We start from the raw sequence: 23,134 nt of genomic DNA on the forward strand, positions 1-23,134 counted from the left end.
TCATGATTTTGAAGTGGACAGCGCACGGGCATGAAGGTGACCACGAGTGACGAACTGCATTCACGCTGTGCGGCCAGCCTCAAAGGCCTGGCAGCGGATCGGGGCCTTTTGGCATTGCAAACAGACACTGTCCGCTACGTGTGTGTGGGGCCACACTGACAGCCATTCCGGGGCCCAAGCAGCACGCGGGCTGCAGCGTGGGAAGGGGCTAAGAGCCTAGGGTCTCCCTTAAAGGTTCCAACCCGCTCATCTCGAAACCATAATGCGCTTCCTGCACAACTCTTTGGGTCTCCTGGTCCCTGAGGTCTTCCTGTCCTGTTGGGACTGCCTGTCTCCATGGGTTTGTCACCCTGTGGGTCTTCCGGTCCCTCTAAATCTGTGTCCTGGTGGTTCTTTCTACCCTAGTGGCTCTGCCTGTCTCCACTGGTCTGCTTGTCCCTGTGAGACTGCCCGTCATGGTGGGCATGGCTGTCCTTTGGGTCAGCCCGTCCTGTCTCTGCCCGTCTTTGAGGGGCTGCCTGCACCGTTCACTTGCTGCATCTGCCAGTCCTTGTGGGCCGTGCGCCCCCGTGGGTCTCCCCACCTTGTGGGACGCCTTCCCCCGTGAATGTGCCTTTGGGTCAGACTGTCCTGTGCGTTTCCTGACCTCGTACACAGGTCTGCCTGCCTGGGTGCATCTGCCTATCTCGTTGGGACTCTGCCCCTTTGGGATTGCCTGTCCCTGGGTGCCTGTCTATGGGTGTGCATGGCTCAGGGGAGTTGCCTGTCTCCATGGGTCCGTCTGTCCCTGTGGATCTGCCTGTCTCTCTGGGTCTTGCTGGCCCTGTGGTTCCACCTTTCCCTGTGAGACTTCTCGTCTGTGAATCTGCCTTTCTCCATGGTTCTGTCTGTTCTTGTCCAGCTGTCTGTCCTGTGGGACTGCCTGATCCTGACTGCCGGCTCTCTGTTGGGTCTGCCTGTGTTGGTGGGTCTGTCCTGTCCTTATGTCTGCCTGTCTTTGTGGACTTAACCTGAGTCTATGGCCAGCCTGAGTGTATATGTGGGTCTGTCTCCGTGGTCCATCTGTCCCGTATACTTGCCTACCTGAATATAACTTTGCCTGTTTCTAAGTGTTTGTCTCAGATGTATCTTACGTGATTTCTGCATTTTTCTTTTGTACTTTCTAACTTTCCTTTTTAAAACAAGAATTTTTTTTTTTTTTTTTCGAGGTAGGGTCTCACTCTAGCTCAGGCTGACCTGGAATTCACTATGTAGTCTCAGGGTGGTCTCGAACTCACGGCGATCCTCCTACCTCTGCCTCCTGAGTGCTGGGATTAAAGGCGTGTGCCACCACGCCCGGCAAGAATTTTTTTTTTTCCTTGTAATTGCAAAGAGTTCTTAGGATATAGGACTCACTGGGTGGAGACATCAACTCCATCCCAGATGTTCCTCCACCCCACCCGCCGCAGAGACACGCGCACATCCTACCTGTCCCTGCTCTGGCGCTGGTCAGCCCACGTCCCATACTGGCTGTCCGCTTCACGCACGAGGTTATCAGTGTCCTTGGCCTCGGGGGCTCGTCGGGAGAAGCACTGCTTCAGCTGGTCCTGCAGGGACAAGAGGATGCGATCACATACTCATCATGGCACCCCTGATCGCGCTGTCCTCAGACATGGGTCCCCGTGTCTGGGCTGGCCGCTGGAGAGAGCAGAGTTCCAGCTGGCAAGGCTTCACAGGAAGCAGGAACCTCTGCATTCATGTGGGCGGCCGGGGATGGAGCGCGTGGCGCGTTGGTTTGCATATATGGTCCAGCTGGAGGAAGTGGGATGCCGAAGTAACTGTTCAAAGTGCTATCTGCCTCTCGCTCCCACCCAAGCTCTCTGCCTCCCGACCTGCCAATCCGTACCGCAAACTCCCGCTGCCACAGACTGGTCACCATGCCTTCCCTCGGTGATGGGCTATGCTTTCCACCACCACGAGCCAAAACACACCCCTCAAGTTTGTCAGAATCTTGTCACAGTGAGGAGAAAAGTATCTGTCACAGGCTGGTCCCTGGGGCTGGAGTCAGGAAGGGCCTCACTCAGCTCTCCTTAGTGGCCCCTGCACCTCGCAGTATGGCCTGGCCAGGCCTCTCTCCTTCAGTACTCTCGAAGATAGCAGTCCACTTAGGCCACTCCCATCCCTGCCCACTGGGCCATCTCCACGGTCACCACCCAGCCCAGTGCTCACACGGCAGTGACTCTGGCCAGGCATTAGCGTATGCTGCTGACACGCGATCACTTCACTGACCCAGGATCCCTGTTGCACTCAGGTTCACACTGCTGGCAGACATCACTTGACCAAGAGCAGCTTTTGGGAAAAAAGGATTTATTTTGGCTTACAGACTCAAGGGGAAGCTCCATGGTGGCAGGGGAAAACGATGGCATGAGCAGAGGGTGGACATCACCCCCCTGGCCAACATAAGGTGGACAATAGCAACAGGAGAGCGTGCCAAACACTAGCAAGGAGAAACTGGCTATAACGCCCCTAACAACTCCAGGAGGCATTACTTCCCAAATCTCCATCAGTGCGGAACCCAGTGTTCAGAACACCGATGTTTATAGGGGACACCAGAATCAAACCACCATGATGCCTCAACAAGTCTAAAAGTGGATCTTCGAGAAGCCGGGCGTGGTGGCGCACGCCTTTAATCCCAGCACTCGGCGGGAGGCAGGGGTAGGAGGATCGCCATGAGTTCGAGGTCAGTCTGAGACTACACAGTGAATTCTAGGTCAGCCCAAGCTAGAGTGAGACCCTACCTCAAAAAACCATAAATAAATAAAAGTAGACCTCCACACAATCCCGTTTTGCAGATGAAAAGACGTAGCGGCTCAGAGGGGGAGTGACGTGCTGGTAGTGAGTCACGGGACAGGTCACCGCAGAGCTGCCTAGGTAGCTGAGCCCAGTGACACACGGAGACAGTCTATGAATTACCATGAGACAATGGCACTTACGGACTCACCCACAAGCCCCTGTCTATGGTCATCACTGTAGACATGGTGCTCAGGAACACCCAAACGTCCAGTCTCCTGGACAGGCCACTGGCACAGCAGTGATCAACAGTGACCCTACAGACTGCTGCAGAATTCCCCGCCTGCACATTTCTTTCTCCCTCACCATGTCCCCTTCAAAGTCCTGGGGGTTCAGTGGAGCACCCAAAGGGCAGAGACAGAGAATGGGGAGATGGGTACTTCGCATGACCTGAATGTCAAGTTCAAGTTCTGTACTAGGAACTGCCAGGGGGAAGTCACTGGATCCTTGGGTGTGGGGGTGGGGCGGGGGCAGTGTGGGTAGAGCCAAGCTTGGTGAGTGCTCTCCCGCCAGCTCCCTGAGGTCACATGACACAGCAACCCCCCCCCCATTTGTTCCACCAGTGTGCACAGGTGCTTTGTTTCAGGATGGGTCTGTGGAAGGGAGTGAAGGTACTCAATGGCAGCCTTCTAAACCCAGAGCCAAGCTGCTCTTCCACACCCCCCCACACCCCGTCTCCAGATTCCTCACTGACAGACAGTGACTGAAATGCTGCCACCCTAAGAACTCAGCCGGGAGACCCTTACAACACCTGCTGTGCACCCTCAGAGTGCCCCAGGCCTTCTTGAGGTCCTGTGCTCACTGCAGAAGATCTGAGACTTGCAGAAAATCTCAGTCAACCGTATTTTATTATTTTAGTTTTTTAAATATTTTATTTATTTGAGAGAGGGGAAGAGGCAGAGAGAGAAAGACAGAAAGAGAGATTGAGAATGGGCACGCCAGGGCTTCCAGCCACTGCAAACGAACTTCAGATGCATGCGCCCCCTTGTGCATCTGGCTTACGTGGGTCCTGGAGAATTGAACCGAGGTCCTTTGGCTTTGCAGGCAAGCGTCTTAACTGCAAAGCCATCTCTCCAGCCCCAAACTGTATTTTAAAATAGCCCAGTGCCCAAAGAAAAACATCCTGACCTACTCCAGTCCGGAATTTTCTATGGGTCAATTCATGTGATTCCTCTCTCATAGCTGGAGGACATCCCGCTGTGTGGATGCAACATTGTTCACGTAACCAGTCCCAAGGGAGAGATTTTGGAGTTTCTCATTATGTTTGCATGATCATAATCCACAATCGGGTGGTGGACATCCTTGAGGCTAAGTCAGCACATCTCTGATTATTCCCTTAAGAGAACCTAGGCATAAAATGACCAGGCAAGCCTGGGGAGCCAGCCAGCCCTGGGATAGGCTGTAGGCTCCCTGAACCTACAGGGAGCTGTGGGGGGCAGAAGCCAGTTCCTGCTGGGGCAATGCTTACATTTTTGCCTCAGGGCCATAGGACATGCGCCAGGGCCTGGAGCCCTTGAATTCTTGTGACCCAGGGGCATATGTGCTGTTTGAGCAAGGAGTGCCCCGGACCCGGCCATCCCATTTCAGGGCCGAGGCCTTCTGGGAGTTTCTGGCTTGACATCTCTGTGGCTGCGAGCTGGCTCCTCGGACTGAACTGACTGCAGGGCAGAGGAGGGACAGCTGACAGCTGAAGGTCAGAGGATAGAGGCCAGGACTTGTATCTCCTCTCCGGACAGCGTGGAGCCCAGTCTGGCCTGTAACCAGGGCTTGGGTGCTGGACAACGGAGCTGCCATAAGTAGAACCACTTCTGTGCCTTCCCCAGAGTCATGCAAAGAGATGGCAACAAGTGGCTTCTTGCCAGGTCTGCAAATAGCACTAGAGACGGGCAGAGGAGGGAGGAAGCGGTGGGTGGGACTTCCTGCAGAAAGCTAAGGGCAGGGGCCGGAGAGACGGTTTAGTAGTTAAGGCGGTTGCCTGGAAAGCCAAAGGACCCAGGTTTGATTCTCCAGGACCCACGTAAGTCAGATGCACAAAGTGGCGTGTGTGTCTGGAGTTCTTTTATTTTATTTTATTTATTTGGGGGGGGGGGGAGGGAGGAGGGAGGGAGGGAGAGACAGACAGAGAGAGAGAGGGAGAATGTGAATGGGCGCACCAGGGCCTCCAGCCACTGCAAATGAACATGTCTGGAGTTCTTTTGCAATGGCTGAATGTCCTGGTGTACGCATTTTCTCTATCTGCCTTTCTCTTCCTCTTCTTCTCTCTTTCAAATAAATAAGTGAGTAAACAAACAAACAAATAATTGTTTACAAAAAAAGGACGCGGAGGTCAGAAAGAGGGCAGGGGCAGTACTTGCTCCTTGGGGTAGCGAGTAGTGCCCAGCCAAGTCTGCCGGCTTCCACCTACCTCCTGCCCCATCTCGTGTGAACCTACTCAGAGGTCTGGAGCACCTGCAGGCAGCAATGGGTGCATCGTCTCCATCCGCTGCCATTGGATGCCAAACTCAGGGTTCCCAAGGGCAGCACCCTGACTCCTCTCATCGCCCTCCCTGCTACATTACACGGGTCATCAGACCTGCAAAGTCTCCTTCCAGATCCTTCCATCCAGCAGATCTTCACTCACTCCCTGAAACATCTTGGTGTGTACGTGGGTGGGTATGCTCCGCATAGTTCATCTAGCCCCCACCTTCTCCTTCCATGCCACTTTCCGAACCACATCCCGAGCCTCCCAGGGTCTCGTTCTACGCAAGCAGGTCCTTCATGAGTGGGCCACCGCTGCCCCTGCAGGGTCTCTTTTCTCCCACCTCTTTTCGCCTGGAATGTCCCCGCCCCCAAAGCCCCTCAGCTCCTTTCTGTCCTCAAGCCCACAGCAACATGCTCCCTGGTGGTCAGTCAGAAGGACACTCTGAGGCTCGTCCCGGGAGTCCTCCCTGAATATCCCTGACGGCCACTAAGGCACCTCCAGACTCCACTAGCCACGTGCAGTTGTTTAAGTAAAATCAATGTTACTGCACATGTTGCTCTGCAGTGGCCACATTTTAGGAGCATCAAAGCCTCCAGTCTGTACTACACAGGTAAGAGCACATTTCTGCCAGCGCAGGACATCCTAGTGGGTAGTTCTGACTGTGTCTGTCAGTGTATGTAATAATTACAGCTGACCAGCTTCTTTCTTACCTGTTTTACCTGGACAGAGGTGCTATTTTTGGAACCAGAGCACCTGGATTTGAATCCAGCCTCCACTACACATTAGCTCGGTGAGCTTGGATAGCTCTCTGTGCCTCAATGTTCAGACCAAAAAAAAATAAAATAAAATAAAATAAAAAGGACTTAAGAGGACAATTATGGTAAATACCACTCTGGTCACTTTCCATTACAGAGAGCGCTGCTCAGACTGGGGACAATGACACAGGGCCCGGCTGTCCAAGGGAGTTCGACTTGAAAATGGGATGAGAGCCCTTAGTATAGCTTTGGTCACAGCTCATCACGTTAAGACCCCCAGGCTGCACTTTCATCTGCCATGCCTGAGCTCAGTTCCCAGGGCTGCAAGGCCGCAAGAGCAGCCACTTCCAAAAGGGCCTGCGAGTCTTCTAAAACACTGTAGACATCATGTATTTAAAATCTGCTTGAACAGGGGCTGGAGAGATGGCTGAGTAGTTAAGGCGCTTGCCTGCAAAGCCAAAAGACCCAGGTTCGATTCCTCAGGATCCGTGTAAGCCAGATGGACACAAAGAGGCGCGCATGTGTCTGGTGTTGGTTTGCAGCAGCTGAAGGCCCTGGCACACCCAGTCTCCTCTTTCTCTCTTTCAAACGAATAAAGTAAGTAAATAAATAAAACTGTAAATCAAATCTGCTTGAAGGCAGGACCCTTTCCAATTATGTTTTGTTTCATGGGCTCCAATCAACCAGCTCACAGTGAGTGAGGATGGTAGCAACGCTGGGGAAGAAGATGAGGGAAAGAGGATGAGGAAGAAGGGCCCTTGCAGCCTGGCACGCCCCACGTACCATTTGGGACAAGTGCAGGCCTATGTCCATGTCATCGGGTACAGGTGACATGCTCTGTGGCCAATGGCACTCTTTCTTTTTCTTTTTTGAGGTAGGTCTCGCTCTAGCCCAGGCTGACCTGGAATTCACTACGTAGTCTCAGGGTGGCCTCGAACTCACAGCAATCCTCCTACCTCTGCCTTCCAAGTGTGCTGGGATTAAAGGCGCATGTTGCCACGCCTGGCTAATGGCATCCTTTCTAATGCAGATAGTAAGGCACTTCTGGGTCGTGGTGACTTCCTCGGACACAGACAGTGTGGTAGCTGCTCACTGGGTCCCTTCGCCAATGTTCTAATGCAGACAGCAGGCTCTTCCCTGCCTGGACAAGGGAGACCCATAGTAAGGATATAAAGAAAACCCTATTTTACAACACGAAGACCAGCCCAAAGCCAGAGGTGGAAAGAAACAGGATATCCAGGAGAGAGAGGAGGAGATGGGAGGATGCACTACCCCTGAGGAGAGCCGAGCTTGCTTACAGCAAAGACCCCTGCCCTCCCTCAGCGCGGGCTCCCGGAGACCCTCACTGCTCAGCCTGTGGCTTTCTGAGTCTCAAGGCAAATGTAACTTTTTCTCTCCCCTTCCTCCTCCTTCCTTGACCAGCAATGGACCAGAATCCTAAGCTTGCTTGCCGTGACACTCAGACGTTTACTGTCTTCTCTCGATCTCTCTCTCCCTCCCCCAGACATCCATCGCCAGCCTGACTGTTTCCTTCATGTCTCCAAAAAGCGGATCTCTTTCTCTCTTTTTTCCTCCTCTCCCCCTCCAACAGCCACCAAGATCTGCAGTTTGCCTGCCCTGTTTTTGGTTTTTAATCTCAAACTCCAATAAAACTGTCCGTTGGAGTCCGTTTTTAAAGGCTTTTAGGTAAGAGACTAAGAATCTGCAAACGTGACCCTGGGTCCCCTGGTGACAAGGGCGGATGGGTGCCTGAAAATACCCATGACAAGCTGGTACGGTGACACCACTGTCTACGAAACCAGCACTCTGGGGGGCTAAGGAAGCAGGGGGTTGTCACAAGTTTGAGAGCAGCCTAGGCTACATAGTATCCGGCCAACCAGAGCTACATAGTAAGGCCTTGTCTCAAAACCAACAATCAACAACAACAAAAGAACGTAAAAGTCATCAACATAGCAGAGGGACTAGTTGGAAAGAAGAGGCAGAGGTTCTATGGAAGAGGGAGGGAAAAGAAGAAGGCAAAAGAAGGTAATAAATAGGAGGGGATTTTTGATCAAGTTACATTATGTCCCATATGAAAATAGTAAATAAAAAAGAAAAAAAACTACATGCGGTGAAGGGAAGGGAAAGGGCAGAAGGACTACATCAAGATGGGTCTCAGGCCACTAACCTCCCCTCCCCCCATGCCCGCCACAGTTTTGCCAACTGTCAGGTGAGGAGAATGGAGTCCAGGACTTTAGACCTGGGAGCAAAGGGGCGTAGAGTTAGGGTGACTGCACCCCTGAAGGTAGAAAGGGCAAGAACATTTTTCTTAATCTCTTGCCTAGTTCCAAAGAACTGTTTTTCCACAGTCAGGACCGCTCCTGGGAGGAAGGTCTTTCATGGGATTTAAACACAGTGGTTGGTGTGGTTAAGCGAACCTCTTCCTGAGACAGCCCCTTGTCCTAACCAGCCAGCGGGCCCTCTGGTTCACCTGGGCCAAAAGATACCACCCTAAGGTTATAAATACCTTTGCAAGGGGAGGGCAGGCTCTCTGGTCACTTGGGAACTTCCAGCTGTGGGTGAGTTTTTCACAGCTGGGCCTGGGCTGGCTCAGGCCCAGGCTCAGGCTCAGGCCCAGGCCCAGTGAGGAGGGACCCCCAACCCTTACTCTCCCCGCATGGTTCTTTATCCCCTCCAGCTCCCCATAAGTCAGGAGTTCCTTGAACTTTCTTTTCTCTTTTTCTTTCCACGCTTTTTTTCCCCCTAGATCCATCTGGTCACGTGGACTTCTGAACTACACATAGCCCACATAGGCTTTTGGGCTCCACGTGGTGTACTTCTCTTCTCCCCACTTTATCTCCCCTTACCTCCCAGCCTTCCCCTTTTCCCACTCCTTTGTGAAATATGAATAAAATGTGGTATTTTAAAATCATTCTCTTGAATCTGGAATTGCCAATTCCTTGGTTAGTTTGCAGATACGAACTCAGGGCTAGGGGTTCCAGGAAACACCCTAGGACCCCAATCTCCCCATTACAGGAAGATCCTCAGGCCATGCATGTCTCTTCAGGAGATGGCATGGCGGCCCAGGAGCTAGACAGCAGTGTAGCTCATGGTTCTCAGGGTGAGTGACAGGTACGGCTGAGTTCTGGTCCCATGGTTCCTTCTAGCCTCTCATCCTGCCTACCCAGCCTTCCCCAGGATGTCCCTCCAGGGTCTGATGAGGACCTGGACATAAAAATACTTCAAGAATTTAGAGTTTTGAAAGCCCTCTGGCTTAGACCAGTTCAGATGCCTCAGAACCATGGTGGGTGAAAACTTCAGGCCACGCCGTGTGGGCCCGGCACAGTTCTGTAAAGCCCATGCTGATGAGACCAGGCAAATGTGCAGCTTCGGGGGCTTGCCTAGAACAAGTCACAACATGCGTCTTCAGATTTAAAACGTGCATGTCTACTTAAATCAGCAAGCTTCATTTCCAGAAATGTATCTCAGGGCAGTCAGTAGGCAGGCTTGCCAGGATTTGAGAAAATAAAAGGTCCCCAGCAGGACAGTGGGATCACCGCAAAATAAAAGTCCCATGGTGTGCGCCTTTAGTGCCAGCACTCAGGAGGCAGAGGCAGGAGGATCGCTGTGAGTTCGAGGCCAGCCTGGGACTACAGAGTGAATTCCAGGTCAGCCTGGGCTAGAGTGAGACTCTACCTCACAAAAACCCAAATGAATAAATAAATATCTCCAAATGCCTAATAAGATGGGAAATCCAGAGTCCACATGATGGGACGAACAAAGCCAAGATGGCTCCCACACAAAACCTTACTGTTACGGAAAGACATGTGCCACATGCCAGCAAATGTGAGAACAAAATTGGAAAGGATCCCAACAACGGTGTGTTGTGAAACCACCTTTTCTTTAAACAAACACACGCATGGGAGTGGAAGCAAAGAAAAACATCTGGAAGGTTCCAAGGCCAGCCGGGTCACAGCGGTGCTGTCTGATGGTAAGATGGCTTATTATGGATACTGATTTGATTTAGTATGTATGCTTATAATTTTATACTGTATGATAAAATCAAGTAAAAATATCTGTGTCATATTTCTAAATCCTTTCCTGTTATACACATCATGAATTAAGAACACATCAGAAGGGGCTCTTTTTTTATTTAATTTACCCCAGAGTCAGGCAAACCTTTATTAAAAAAAAAAATCAGACAGCGGCTACTTTGGTCATTTAGCATTTAGGGGCCACTTGGGTCTCTGGGCTGAGGTGCAGTGACAACTAGTATGTAAACAAATGCTCCTGGTTGTGTTCCAATAAAACTTTATTTACAAAGCAGGCTAGCTGGCTGGTGGGTCCTCAGGCAGTAGTTTGCCAGCTGATTCCTCACGTCCTGCCTTCAGACTGTAGGCTAGTGGGGCAGGATTTGGAGGTGGGAGATCCACTCGTGGCTGAGCCCAAGCCCTTGGAAGACTGCTTGAATGGACGTGTTTGGGGAAACATGTTCCTACAGAGATGTATTTGCAAAGTGAGTAAGTGTGCTTTTCTAAACCAGGAAAGGTGATACAGCAAGGGAGGAAGGGCCAGACATCATGCCTGTGTGTATTTGGGGGTTTCTGACACATCCCCTAGGAAAGGGCCCTGAGTCAGGTGGCCCACAGCTGACAGCCCAGTTCCAAGTAATGTAAGAAGCCAGTGCCCTTGCCGCCGCCAGCAACTCTATTCGCCAGCTGTGCATCTGCGTGTGAGGTCTGCGGTCATGGGCCCAGCAGGCCTGGGGACACCGAGGGCCCAAAGCACCTTTCCGTCTCGTGCTCTGGTCAGGACAGGAACGCTGAGGAAATGTCCACCACAGTGGCACGAGAGGTTCCCACCAATCCCCTCCACGCATCCACTTTACAAGGGAGGACACTGAAGTCCAGGGATGTGATCCAACCTGCCCGACGTCCCGGGGTTAGAAAGTGGCGGGGCTAAGTGTGAACCTAGGTTTGGGGGACACACACGATCGTGCTTTCAAGGCCACACATTGGCTGCGTGCAGACACTGGGGCTCCGTGGGTCCCTCAGCAACCATTTTCGCAGGTACAAACAGGCGTGGAAAGCGCACCCAGCGCCCAGTACTAAGAGCCCTCAGTAAGCGGGGAGGCGGGCCCCTGGAGGGAGGGAGGCAGAGACCCACAGAACAAGCTCAAACAAACGCACAGAGACACTCAGGGAAAAGGGGCAGAGCAGGGAGGAGGGGTGCCTGAGCCTCGGAGCTTAGGGCTGGACTGGACCACCTACGCAGCGGCTCCATGGCCCACCCACAGCTGCGGAGCAAGGGGCTAGGCTTCCTTCTGGCTGATCTCCAGCCAGGCCCTGGGCCTCTCCCAGCCTCAGTTTCCTTTCCTGGCAAGTCAGTGGCCCTCAGACACTCAATGGTAAGGAAATGAAATCTACTCCTCACAGTCTGAATCAAGTCCATTCCATAAACCTTCCAGAGGACCTGGCCATGGGCAACCGGGACCCTTTGTGTTGCAGACGTGAAATGGGTCAACCTCGGTGCTCCTACATGTAGGAGCTGGGACAGGCTGGGCATTCTGAGAAAGGGCTCTATGATCCAGCAGCCCGCCCTCGGCAAACCTTGGTTCTCTCACTTGTAAATGTAAGATGCCTGTCCAGAGCTCATACACACCTGGCACGAGCCAGTCCACACACAGTGACGCTGATGCCCACTGTCCAGTTCCAAGTGTTTATTATACTCCAGACACATGTGCCACCATGTACATCGGCTTGTGTGGTTTCTGGGGAATCAAACTGAGGTTCTTTGGCTTTGTAGGCAAGCGCCTTAACTGCTGAGCCATCTCCCCAGCCCTCCCTGAGCCTTTTAACTAACACCGTAATGTCTCACTGCAGACCTGTCACTCAGCTAAGATCCCAAGGGACTGCCCCTACCAGGCCCTGCCCTGCTTTGCCTCTGAGGGCACCAAGGGCAAGACCCATACCATAGAATGACCAGGGCTTCAGTTCTGCAGGGCAGATGAGCCACAGCCTTGGCACACTGGCTGCGGAAAGGTGGCTTTGGCAGAGACATCCTGTCTCCCTGGAAGAGGCATTGCCCAGGGTGGCAGCCATGCACCAGCCAGGCGGTCGTTCTGTTGGAGACAGGCTTGGCTTCATGGTTGGGAGCAAAGGCTTCCTCAGAGGCTATAAAAGGAAGCAACAGCTGAGATGGGAGGCTGTGGTCCTGACAGCCTCAGGGGCACGGATTCCCCTAGGCCCAGAGTCCCCGTAGGCATCCTGGGGCATCTGGGGGTCAGAGAAAGACATAGAAGCCTCACAGCCATCGCAGGGAGAAAATATTCGAGGCTGAAACTGCACTAGATAAACTTAAGCCGCCAAGTGTCCCGGCCCGGCCCGGCCGCCGTCAACAGCACTCACGCGAGCACGTGGGAACGTCACCGGGCACCAAGCCCGCTTCACCAAGCAGCGCTGAGTCTCTCGGGTAACTGAACGCTCCTCGCTAGTGGAAAGCAGAAGGCCGGCATGGGCCTGCGCTCATCAGAGGCAGGGGGCGCGCGCCTTTAATCCCAGCACTCGGGAGGCAGAGGTAGAAGAATCACCGTGAGTTCGAGGCCACCCTGAGACGACATAGTGAATTCCAGGTCAGCCTGGGCCAGAGTGAGAGCCTGCCTTGAAAACCAAAACAAAACAACAACAACAACAGAAGACACTCAGAGAGTGGCAGCTGTGAGTGCTGGTCCCACGCACATCAGTCCGGCCCAGTCCCCATAACAGACACTGTCCGTGCTCTCCTTTCCAGACGAGGAGACAGGCTGTGGGGTTAAAGAGGAACGGCAGTGACAACAGACGTTTTCATGAAGCTCACTGTATGCCCCTAGCAGTCTGGGATTGTTGTGACCACCACAGAGAGCAAATGGCTTGCTTTGAACCCAGCAGTCGGGCTCCTGGTCTAAGGCCTGCCCCCTTCCCATTCTACCAGTGGTTCTGCCCCAAATCTGACAGGGCTGTGCCCCTAAAAGCCACCTTATACATCGCCTGCTCATCTCCAGCTAAGCCCTTGGGACTCGTCACAGAAACTGGTATGCCAGGCTCTGGAAGCTCTCGTCAAGACTGTGTGCTCCGTGAGGGTCCAGGGCCAAGTTCAGAGATGCCCATGGGGAAGGAATGACCACTACTGGATAGAGGAATGAATGAATGAATGAACCCATAGACCATCTCCTGCCTGCTCTCAAATGTTTATGAAGGGCTGCAGAGATGGCTTAGCGGTTAAGGCGCTTGCCTGTGAAGCCTAATGACCCAGGTTTGATACCCCAGTACCCATGCAAGCCAGACGCACAAGGTGTCACATGCTTCTGGAGTTTGTAGTGGCTACACGCCCTGGTGTGCCCATTCTCTATCTGCCTCTCTCATAAATAAATAAAAATAAAAATTTCAAAAAATATTTGTGAACAAAACTATTAGCCATTTCGCTATGTGCACAAACCCTGCTGACATCTCACAGGGCTGCCTGATTTTACATATGGCCTTATATTCATTCATTCTTGTTGACTTTTTGCTCTGTTTTGTTTTTGTTTTGAGGTAGAGTCTCACTCTAGCCCAGGCTGACCTGGAATTCACTATGTAATCTCAGGGTGGCCTTGAACTCACGACAATCTTCTTACCTCTGCCTCCCTAGTGCTGGCATTAAAGGCATGTACCACCACACCAGGCTTTAAAAAACAAAATTATTTATTTGAGAGAGACAGAGAGAGAATGGACATGCCAGTATCTTCAGTCACTGCAAGATGAACTCCAGATGCATGCACCACCTTGTACTTCTGGCTTACATGGGTACTGGGGAATCGAACCTGGAACCTTCTGCTTGAATCTGGAACCTTCGACTTTGCAGGCAAGTGCCTTAACTGATAAGCCATCTCTCCAGTCCCCTTGTTGACTTTTAACACAATGAAACCTTGTCTTAACTAGAAAAATGCATGCAGAGAGTACTGACAGTAAAGTGGGGTGTCAGTGTGAAACTTTTTAAGGTGTACAGCAGGAGAGACTGATCCTGAAGGAAGAGGAACCCCCTTCCCAAATAATGAGGAACTTTCGTGGGGGCGTGGCAAGGGACTAGAACATTCTAGTAATATTTTGGGTATCTTGCACAGAAACCAGTTTGACTTTCCACTGAAGTCTAAAGTGCTATTACTAAGTTCTAAAGTGAATTGAGCCAAGAGAAAATAAATTGGAGTTTAAAAAAAGATGAGTTTAACCTAAATTACGAACATTATTGCAGGGAGGCCATCCCATTGTTAGGAAAAAAAAAAGGACAAAAAGGCAGCAACAAAGGCGTGTGTGTTCAGATAAGGAACAACCCCCAGCGCACACTGTCAAGAGTAAAACCAGGGGCTGGAGAGATGGCTTAGTAGTTAAGGCGCTTGCCTGCGAAGCCTAAGGACCCAGGTTCAATCTTCCAGGTCCATGTAAGCCAGGTGCCCATGGTGGCACATGCACCTGGAGTTTGCAGTGGCTAAAGGCCCTGGAGTGCCCATTTTCTCTCTCTCTGTCTCTAATAAAAAAAATAAAATAAAAACTTTAAAAATATCAGAGTAAAATCAGGTGTGGGATAGCAGGTAGACAGAAAGTGACATTCATCAGTGGGGAAAGAGAAAAGATAACTGTCTGAAAGTTCCACAAAAGCTGTAAGGATCCAGGAGAACAGGAGTGGGAGGTCTTGCTGAGTGACCTATCCCTCCCCAATGTGGGGGACACCTGTGCACCTGTGGCTGGTGAGCTGAGGCAAAAACTCAGGACAATGCCATTCCACCAGGTCCCTATCTGCGCTGTTTCCCACTGTCTCCTCTTCCTGAAATCTGTCCCTGAATGCTGCTCCTGGAGTCTTAACACAGCCCAAGCCAAACTTGACTTCTTTTTGCAAATGCCAATTGTCAAAATCTCTCCTAGTTTATCTCCGGTACAAGCTCGGCATGTCAGGCGACAGAGTGCGTGAGTGCGGACCAGGAGGAGGCAGTGAGCGGGCGTCTCCCCTGAGGCAGGACCCCGTGCCCTTCAGTGTGAGCATGTCATCTCGCCAGGATCAGCCAGGTCTACTGGGGAGGTGGGGGTGGCGGTCATGTCGCAATGTCACCACATATCTCCACATCCCCACCTCTAATTTACCCAGCAGATATTCACACAAACACAGATGCCTGCACGAATGCAATGCAGACACAAAACCACATACAGAAACACACAAACATACAAGTACACAAATACAAAACATGTATTAGACACAAAGACACATGCAAATGCAGACAGATACGCAATACATAGGAAACAAATAGATGTACATATAACTCTATGCACACATACACTACATGCATACATCAAGCACCTAATTCAACACACAAAAACACAGATGGGGATACACAAACATACACACATACACATATACACATAAACGCACACACAAAGAAGACATCCACACCAACACACCAAACTCAGGATCACGGGGCTGGAGAGATGGCTTAGCGGTTAAGGCACTTGCCTGCGAAGCCAAAGGACCCAGGTTGAATCCCCCAGGACCCACGTAAGCCAGATGCACAAGGGGGCACACGCGTCTGGAGTTCATTTGCTATGGCTGGAGGCCCTGATGTGCCCATTCTCTCTATCTGTCTATCTGCTTGCAAATAAATAAGTAAAATAAAAATTGAAAGAAAAAAAAAACCCTCAGGATCACATTGAGAGGACAGTTAGGACAAAACCGCACTGGGTAACAGAAAACGCTACCTCAGCCCTCACAAGGAACAGCTCGTAGGTGGAGGGCGATCAGAGCGGGCGGCCAGCAAACACAATGGAAGAGGAACAGGAAGGTGACAGAGATGGAGAGGTGTCCAAGTCACTAGAGACGAGCTTAGGAAACTGTCTTAAACAACCCGTTGATCGTGAAGGTCTCCTGTCCCAAGTGAGAGGAGGCAGAGCGCAGCGGGTACAGAGCAGGGGCAGGGGTCGGTGGAGGGCATGCAACATGAACTGGGCCCTGTCAAAAGGGGGTCATATTTGGACACATGGACAGCCTGGGAAGGCAAAACAGACAATGGGGCTGGCCGGCAGGATGGAGAGATGCCTTATGGGTAGAACAGGGACCGTTGTGACATGGGGGCGGTGGGCAGGGGGCTCTATCTCCACTGGGAGCAGCCATGGGGCAGTAGAGAGCCCAGAGCAAGGCGTGGACCGTGCGCTTTTCCCCGAAGAGCAAGGCAGCCCCTTTGTGAGAGGAAAGTTGCCAGAGCCCACGTTCCATTGTCTGCGCCAAGGGCTGTTTCCTTCCACCACCCAGCCCAGCCCGGGGCTGCTTCACAGATGTGCCCAGAAGCTGGGCGCCTGCCTGTTCTAACCCATAGCTAGACCCACCCTTGTTCCCGTCCATGTCTACTAAGCCAGGGGCCGTGGGAATTGCCGGGGAGTGGGGCCTGAGTCAGGCAGGCCCTCTGCTTGTGGCATTCTCGTCTGTCCCTAGAAAGAAGTAACTGGCTGCTTGTCATAATGGCTGGAGGATCATAACCGGCCAGGCCAGATCAGCAGGCTCCTGGACACCTTGGTCATGAGCTTCAGGACACAGGGTGGGGCTTGTTCTCCCTGCACATGTCAGCATGTGTGTAAATATGTCCATCTGAGCATGTTCTGTGTGTACACACACGTGTGTATGCCCGTGTGCAGTGCTGAGTGTATACAGTGCATGTATACGGGCACATGCATATCCACGTCCATGCGTGCACATGATGTGTGCATGTGTGTAAGCATGTGCTTCTGCTTACATGTCTATCAATGTGTATGTGTGGGTGCATACATGTGCATGTGTGTTCTCACTGTGGTCTGTGCTGTTTCTACAGGGATGTTTTTTTTGAGAGAGAGTGAGAATGAGAGGATTGGTGCAGCAGGGCCTCAGCCACTGCAATCAAACTCCAGACGCTTGCGCCACCTAGTGGGCATGTGCAGCCTTGCACTTGTGTCACCTTTGTGCGTCTGGCTTATGTGGGATCTGGAGAGAGAATGAACATGGGTCCTTAGGCTTTGCAGGCAAGCACCTTAACAGCTAAGCCATCTCTCCAGCCAGTGATTTTTGTTTTTTTTTTTGTTTTGGATTTTTGAGGTAGGGTCCTGCTCTAACCCAGGCCAACCTGGAATTCACTATGTAGTCCCAGGCTAGCCTTGAACTCAGGGCAATCTTCCTACCACTGTCTCCCGAGTGCTGGGATTAAAGGCGTGCGCCACCTCATCCGGCTTTCCACAGGGATTTAATCACCTCACACACCTGTGCACAACCAAAACCACGGCTATCACCCTCAGCAACAAGCAGCGATCTTGAAACTGCACCTACTCTTTGCTCTTGTAGGTCGCCCACTTCTGAGAGTTCTAAAAGTCACTGTGATGTGCGGGGCTGTGAAGATGAGTGACCAGGGGTGGTCACTGGAGCATTGTCAGCTAGACAGAAAAAGAGAAAACAGAGCCGGGCGTGGTGGCGCACACCTTTAATCCCAGCACTCGGGAGGCAGGGGTAGGAAGATTGCCCTGAGTTCAAGGCCACCCTGAGACTACATAGGGAATTCCAGATCAGCCTGGACTAGAGCGAGACCCTACCTCAAAAAGAAAGAGTGAGAAAGAGAGAGAAAATAACCTATGTCCAAAAGGCAGCCAGGCCTGACTGACTAACGTGTGTCTCTCAGAAGCAGGGAGGGTGTGGCCATGGGACAGGGCCTAACTGTCAGCAGAACTGGGAAGAACTCAACTCTAGGCTGAGCCGATAGGACTCAGTGTGGGCACTGGGTGGGGGGTAGGAACGTGCCCGTGGTGGGCACAGGACAGAGGGAGGCAGCCACAGTAGCTGGGCTCTGGAAGTGAATGGAGCAGATGAGGGCTGGAACAGATAAACAGAGCTGGCATCTGCCATGGTAGTCTGAGGAAACTTCATGGGGCAGCTGTGAGGGGCAGTTTTGCATGGCTCCATGCATTCTGAATGTTTTTTAAATATTTTATTTTTTTATTTATGAGAGACAGAGAGGCACCCCAGAGCCTCCAGCTACTCCAGATGCCACCTTGTGCACCTGGCTTATATGGGTACTGGGGACTCAAACCTGGGTCCTTAGGCTTTCCAAGCCAGAGCCTTAACCACTGAACCATCTCTCCAGCCCAAGCATGCCCTTTTGTTTTGGCAAGCTTACATACACTTTCCCTACCCTGGTGTGGGCTTGGACCCCACAGAACACCTGCCCTGGCCTACAGAGTGGGCACTCCCATGGGGTTCTCGTCCATCCTCCTGCCCTTGGCACTTGTGTGTCTGTCATAGGTATTTCACTAAAACGTGTTGGAGGGTGGGGGAAATCTACGTCACTACCTGTTGCTCTGGCACCTTGCCCCATGTCTGACCTAGGGCAGCCTGAAAAATGCCAGAAGTTACCCAACTTATGATGGCTCAACTAACAGTGGCTCAACCCGACACTGTTAAGACTTACGATGATTTGGCCTGCAACAGCATGAAAGTTCACCCACACAGCCATCCGGTTTTTCCTTCGTGGTCCAGCACTCCACAAATCACATGTGGTTCTCTCAACACTTCATGTTTGAAGTTTTTGCCCAACTGTAAGCAAGCGCACGTGTTCTGAGCACGTGTGAAGGCAAGCCAGGCCAAGCTGGCATGTGCAGTGGGTTAGTGTATTCGATGTATTTGCGACTCACACAATAGCCCTAGCACAGGGAGGACCCATCATCAGTGGAGGGCACCTTTCCTTGTTAATAAATGGATGTGGGAGGTGGGCAGGGGGGCAGCAAAAACATAACAATAAATTAGGGCAGACCTCCCTCCTTCCTGTATGTTCCAAAGACATAATATGGGCTTTTCCCTTGGAGGCTGACACTCTGCTCATCTCAGTCCCCATGGACATAAAAGCACCACTTCAAGCCGGGCGTGGTGGTGCATGCCTTTAATCCCAGCACTGGAGAGGCAGAGGCAGGGGGACTGACATGAGTTCAAGGCCACCCTGAGACTCTATAGTGAATTCTAGGTCAGCCTGGGCTACAGTGAGACCCTACCTGGAAAAACCAAACCAAACCAAACCAAACCAAAAAGACCCACTTCAAAACCAAACTCTTGGGCCAACAGAGCAGCTGGCCCAGACCAGGGGAAGGTGCTGGACATTCGTAGCAGTCAGGTGCTCCTGGACGCACACCAGCGCCTCACTGGAAGGTGGCACCTGAAACTGCATTTATGTTACACATGCCTCCGTGGAGGGGTCGCAACCCACACCTTGTGGACAGACGGCGAGATGCCCAGCGCTGAGGCTGCTTCTCAAACAGCCTCGCATCTCAGGTCCCAGGGGGTGAAACCTTCTCACAGACGAGAGCCCCCACCCTGCAGGCTTCCCGTTGCTAGGCAGCCGGGAGCAGCTGAAGCACGCGGAGCCCCGCCCCCAGGGTTTGAGTGCGGGTGGCAATGACAGGTGCGCAGAGGTGAGAGGCCGGCCACGGGGACGCCTACAGCTCTGTTAATTCTCACTCCGGAACAGACCGTCACCCCGTCTTTCCCTCATGCCCCCCACCGCTCTCCTGGAACAGGGGGACCTGAGGCCCTAGGAGGGTGGGAGGTTCTGTTGGGCATGAAGGGGGGATGCAGCGATACTGGTTCATGCTCAGGACACCGCAGAGCTGCTGATCAGACCCACCAACTTGTGTCTAAAGCAGGAGCTCAGCCCCAGATTCCTAGGCCACTTCTTTGAGAGCAAGAAACGTGCCGGTCGGGACCTGGCCAGCTCCACATGGTCCCAGAGGGGCTCTGGGGCAAGCCAGGAGCGCGCCATGCCAAAGTCCTTAGGGGAGGGGCCTTTCTATTTATTTACGTTTTTACCTCTTCAGTGCTGGGGTTGGAGCCCAGGGCTTCACAGCCTCTAGGCAAGGCTCCGAGCCTCTTCCCCAGCCAGGCTTTCTTTTCTCCCTCGTTACAGAAGTACACTGCAAAATGCAGTACACATGCAAAATGCATTCGCTTTTGAGCCAGATTCTCATGTAGGCCAGGATGGCCTCAAACTCACTACCTCGCTAAGGCTGGCCTTGAACTCCTGATTGCCCTCTATCTCCCAAATGCTGAAACTACAGGCCACTAGGGAATGTGTGTGTGTGTGTGTGTGTGTGTGTGTGTGTGTGTATACATATATTCAATATATGTATGAAAATGTCATAAAGAAAATACAAATTGTTCCTGGTCCCAGCGGGAGTAGATTAGGATTAAAATTGGATAAATCCTCCTTGTGAGTTTCCTGATTATTGTTTTATAAAGCTAGGACTGAAACATAAGGGCAGTCCACCATGCAAGTCTTTGTTGGACATCTGACTCTCCCCACTAGCTGAGGTCCTACTACATGCCTGACCTGCGTCCTGCTGCGTTTCACAGACTCAGCAGAACAAAGGGAGAGCAGAGACGGGCCAGCCTGGGACAAAGTCCCGCAGCAAATCTCTGGAAAAGCTTGAAAGAGAATTCTCCTATTCCAGCACCCCTTCGCCTCCCCAATCCAGATATATTGTTTATCAGCGTCCCACCAGGATCCAGTGTAAAACTCCCGAAGAGGAGCAGCGACCAGTCATGGAGCCCGTGCGGTTCTGCTCTCACGACCCTTCTGCCGCTGCCCGTCACACATGGCCACCAACATCCTCACTCGTTGCCCACAACTCCCTACACTGGCATCAACCTTGTCACCGTTTGCTGTGTGTGGTGGACCCCATGGTGCCCCCACGGTCGCATGTCGTGGTGGGCACACCCGTGCAATTCCCTCGCCTAGAGCGCGAGTGGGGCGTGCCTCTCCCCAGCAGAGCGTGGCCCAGGGCGCGGTGTTGCTGGGAGATCATGCCCCGCTGTATAATACTCGGCTCATGGGGGGGAAAAATGAAAATATTATCTCACACCAGAGATTATCGTTGGTGGTTTAATAAGGCACACATGGTTCTGAGGAAGCCCATGTGGGTAAGGACAGTGGCAGGTTCTGGGCTGGCTGCCAGCGAGGAACCCCAGGGCCCTCGGTCTTTATGCAAAGGAAGTGAATTCTGATAGTGAAGGAAGTCGATCTTTCTCCACTGAGCCCCCAGATGAGATGAGCCCCACCAAAACTCGGCCGGCAACCTGGGATTCCCCGAGCAGGGAACTCGGATCCCCGACCCACAGAAACCGTGGGGTAATCGAAGCATGGGTGAAGTTTAAAGAACTTGACAACCGTGTGGAGTAACCCAGCCTCGCTCAGCTCCTCGGCCCCCAAGTCTGCCTCGCTCACTGGTCTCCAGGCGCAAGGGCTCCGTGTGGCTTTGGAAGCAAGCCAAAGGGCAACGCAGCCCCACAGAGGACTCCCTGCAGGGATGTTCCCATTCTGGAATGTGCTTTCTTCCAGAGCTCCGCGCTTCATTCATTGTTGTCCCCATCCCCCTGGAGGGCTTTCCTGGCCTCCTCAATACAGTTCTCATGTGCCCACACCTAAAGCCTCTAATCTTGTTTTATCTTTCCTCATAGCACGTACCACTTATAAGCAGCGAGGTGTGTGTGTGTGTGTAATGTATGCACGTGTGTGTGTGTGTAATGTATGCACGTGTGTGTGTGCAGATGCATATGCAGACATGCAGCTGCCAGGAAAGATCATCAGGTGTTCATTTCAATTGTTCTTCCTTCTTTCTTTCTTTCTTTCTTTCTTTCTTTCTTTCTTTCTTTCTTTCTTTCTTTCTTTCTTTTTCTTTCCGAGGCAAGCCCAACAGACTGGCATTTTTTTATGAGAGAGAGCACAAGTGTGTGTGTGGGTGGGGGGGGGATAATTGGCACGCCAGGGCCTCCAGCCACCGTGACTGAACTCCAGACACGCGCCCCCTGTGGGCATGTGTCACCTTGTGTGTTTGCCTTATGTGGGATCTGGGGAGTGGAATGCAGGTCCTTAGGAATCGCAAGCAAGCGCCTTCATTGCTAAGCCATCTCTCCAGCCCCATTTTTGTTTCTTTGAAATGGAGTCTCTCACTGAAAGCGGAGCTACCATTTTTCCGTTAGGCTGGCTGGCCAGTCCGCCCTGGCGGTTCTCCTGCCTCTGCTTCTCTCAGAGCCGGCGCTCCGGCACATGTAGCCATGCCCAGCCTCTTTACGTGGGGGCTGGGGATCGAATCCGGGTCCTTGCCACGTAGCTTGCCATCGTTCTAGTCCAGCATAACTTTTTAATTTTTTTTTAAAGAGATTTCTATTTATTTATTTGAAAGAGAAAGAGGTAGATACAGAGAGAGAGAGAGAGAGAGAGAGAGAGAGAGAGAGAGAGTGAGTGTGTGCTTGGTCCTCCAGCCACTGCAAACATACTCCAGATGCAAATGCCACCTTGTGCATCTGGCTTACATGGGTCCTGGAGAATTGAACCTGGGTCTTTAGGCTTTGCAGGCAAGCTCCTTAACCGCTAAGCCATCTCTCCAGCCCCCAGCATAGCTTTTGTTGTTTATCACCTCCCTTCTCAAGCCCAGCTAGAAAGTACACTGTGTTGTCCTGACATATTTCCCGCACAGAGTGGGCCACAGGCGTTTTAAATAGGTAGTCTCACTGTGTCTTAATGATACCCATGACAATTAGATAGTGTTAACACTGCTTTCTAGAAAGGGTACTCGGGATGTGTGCTCTCAACGGCCCGTGGCAAGCAGCTGGCAGCGTCAGGATTCAAGGCCAATCCTGTTGAACCCCCACATTCACATTACCCGGTGTTTCTCCCACTTCCCAGGGCCTCCCCTGCAATCGGGGAGGCGGCCATCCTGGGGGCAGGCCATGTGAAGGGTGCACCAACAGCCTCTTTCTGTGTAATTACTTCTCTGGGAAGCTCAGACAAGGAGTGCTCTTTGCATAACTTTCTTCACTCCCCTCCCCCCAGAACAGACAGGCACAAGTGCCCGTGGAACCCCTCAGGCTATCTGCAGAGCTTCTCACTGCTGGGGTGGGGCTGCCTGGTGCTCTTCTTCGGGGCTTTCCCTTTCCCTCCAGGGACAGCAGGCAGGGTGTGGGACTCCCCAGCTCCCCAAGAAGCCCCTGAGGCTGCCAGGAAGCATAATTCTATCCTAGAAGCAAGTGGAGAACAGTGGGTACAGGGTCA

General features: G+C 52.2%; 1 protein-coding gene across 6 annotated transcripts in view; it reads right to left on the reverse strand.

The window, feature by feature from the left end:
- Positions 1-23,134, reverse strand: part of Kiaa1671 (KIAA1671 ortholog) — a 172,705-nt gene that overhangs the window by 19,699 nt on the left and 129,872 nt on the right. For all 6 annotated transcript variants that reach the window (XM_045132300.1, XM_045132299.1, XM_045132298.1 and 3 more), the window contains one exon: positions 1,468-1,586. In XM_045132300.1, the coding sequence (XP_044988235.1) occupies positions 1,468-1,586 (119 nt within the window). The remainder of the gene's footprint in view (positions 1-1,467; positions 1,587-23,134) is intronic.

This window comes from Jaculus jaculus, chromosome 13 (genome assembly GCF_020740685.1).
Source record: "Jaculus jaculus isolate mJacJac1 chromosome 13, mJacJac1.mat.Y.cur, whole genome shotgun sequence".
Classification (NCBI taxonomy): Eukaryota; Metazoa; Chordata; class Mammalia; order Rodentia; family Dipodidae; genus Jaculus; species Jaculus jaculus.